This window comes from Myotis brandtii, unplaced genomic scaffold (assembly GCF_000412655.1).
Source record: "Myotis brandtii unplaced genomic scaffold, ASM41265v1 scaffold532, whole genome shotgun sequence".
Taxonomy (NCBI): domain Eukaryota; kingdom Metazoa; phylum Chordata; class Mammalia; order Chiroptera; family Vespertilionidae; genus Myotis; species Myotis brandtii.
In genome coordinates this window covers 233208-235125 of record NW_005369955.1, presented here as the reverse complement: position 1 = coordinate 235125, position 1918 = coordinate 233208, and the positions used below count along the sequence as shown (strand labels likewise).

At 68.1% G+C, this 1918-nt stretch overlaps 1 protein-coding gene across 1 annotated transcript in view; it reads left to right on the top strand.

Annotated features, from left to right (window-relative positions):
• PTP4A3 (protein tyrosine phosphatase type IVA, member 3) overlaps positions 1-1918 on the top strand; it is an 8992-nt gene that overhangs the window by 4539 nt on the left and 2535 nt on the right. The window contains exons 3-4 of the mRNA XM_005877794.2: positions 462-592; positions 1080-1154. Coding sequence (XP_005877856.2) covers positions 462-592; positions 1080-1154 — 206 coding nt within the window. The remainder of the gene's footprint in view (positions 1-461; positions 593-1079; positions 1155-1918) is intronic.

Genomic DNA, 1918 nt, shown 5'->3' with positions numbered 1-1918 from the left:
TTGGTCCCTGGCCCTGGGGACCTGGGTCCCTGCAGAGGGAGGTGGCTGTGCTGGGGCTGCCCTGGTGTGGCTGGAGGCACAGCGGGTGCCCAGCAGGCCCCACCCAGCTCTGCTCGGGACCCCCAGGTGGTGCTGGCCACGTGGGACCGTCTGGGCGGTGGTCACTTGGGAACCTCTGCTCAGCGCTGGGGGGGGCAGAAGGATCTGGGGCTCTGCCCCCTCCCGGTCTGCGGCCCCGGGTCCTCGCTGTATGGTGCGGGGCTTGGAAGCACCGAGGCAGGGCGTGTCCGGGCCTCTTAGCACAGGAGCCCGCGGCCCCTTCTCCCTGCAGCAGAGGACGCGGTCAGACCCAGGCAGCCAGGCAGACGCTTTCACGGGGCGTTGCCGCGTCTGAGGGGGGGGACAGGCTGGCTGGGCCCCAGGCCCCCCTGGGCAGGGTCCTCAGGCTCCTCTCTCTGCAGGACTGGCCCTTTGACGACGGGGCCCCCCCGCCCGGCAAGGTGGTGGAGGACTGGCTGAGCCTGCTGAAGGCCAAGTTCTGCGACGACCCTGGCAGCTGCGTGGCCGTGCACTGCGTGGCCGGCCTGGGACGGTGAGCGGGGCCAGGAGGGGGCTCGCGTGGACCTGGGGACCTCGTGGTCTGACTCGCTCTCGGATGTGGGTGCCGAGCCCACATCACAGATGACCTTTCCAGAGGGTTCCCAGACTGGGCCTCCCGGCTCGCAGGCAGGAAGTCCCTCCTGAAGTCTGACCCCACTCCCTCCTGCTGTGGTGGCAGCTTCGTCCCTGCGCCCCGGAGCTGCCAGCCTCACCCCTCCCCAGACACAAAGAATCTGCGTTTGACTAAGACAACCCAGCTTTGCAGAGGAGAGACTGGCCGAGCAAGGTTGATAGCTGAGTATCAAGTTCTTGTCCTCAGCCCAGCACAGAGAGGTTGCCTGGCCCACCCAAGGTCACACAGCAGGGCTGGGACAAAATAGGGTTTGGACCCAGGTGGTCGCCCTGAGCCCAGGCTGCCTGTGGGGGCGCGGGGTGGGGGGAGCAGAGGCCTGGGTGACCCGCCCTGTGTCTGTCCCCAGGGCCCCGGTCCTCGTGGCACTGGCGCTCATCGAGAGCGGGATGAAGTATGAAGATGCCATCCAGTTCATCCGACAGTGAGTGGCGGCTGCTGGGTGGGGTGGTTGGTGACAGCTCAGGGGTCCAGGTTTAAGGGGCTCCCCAGTCCCATGCAGCCTCATATTGTGGTTCCAGTGCACCCAACTGGCGGTGAGGGCCCAGGGCCACGTCCCCTCCCCCTTCCCTGCCTTCTCCCCCCCTCTCCCCTCCCCCCGGGGCAGGAGGAGGGGGAGGGGAGGAGGAGGGGAGGGCCGGGCTGCTCCCACCTCTGGGCTGTGGTCCCTCAGCCCCCTGTGAGTCAGGACAGGCTGGGCCGTCCTGCAGTAATGAGCCGGCTCTTCCCGGCCACTGGGAACCACACAGGTGTCCCCGCTCATGGGACCCGTCTGGTGGCCAGTTGCTGGGTCACAGGGAAAGCACGGTGGAGCCTCGCCTGGCACATGCGTGTCTCTTCCACTCACATGTCATTGGCCAGAGCCAGTCCACGGCCCCGTTTGCCGTCCTGGGCGTAGGGATGGGGGCCTCCCGAGGTGCTGGGTGCACAGCCCCCGGCCCCCGCCACTTGGGGTCCCTCCCTCCCGCCCGATGGCAGATCTGAGATTTGTCCACACGCCACCCCTTGGTCCTCAGGAGCCCATGGCCTGGAGGTGGGCTGCTACCAGGGGGCCTTGGGAGTGTGGGGACCATGGAGGTAGTGAGGTCGGGGGTCGGCTGGGAGGAGGTGACAGCCGGGTGAGTTGAAGGCAGTGGGGGTGGCAGCAGGTGACGGGGAGGGTGATCTGGGCGGTGGCCTGGACGCCTG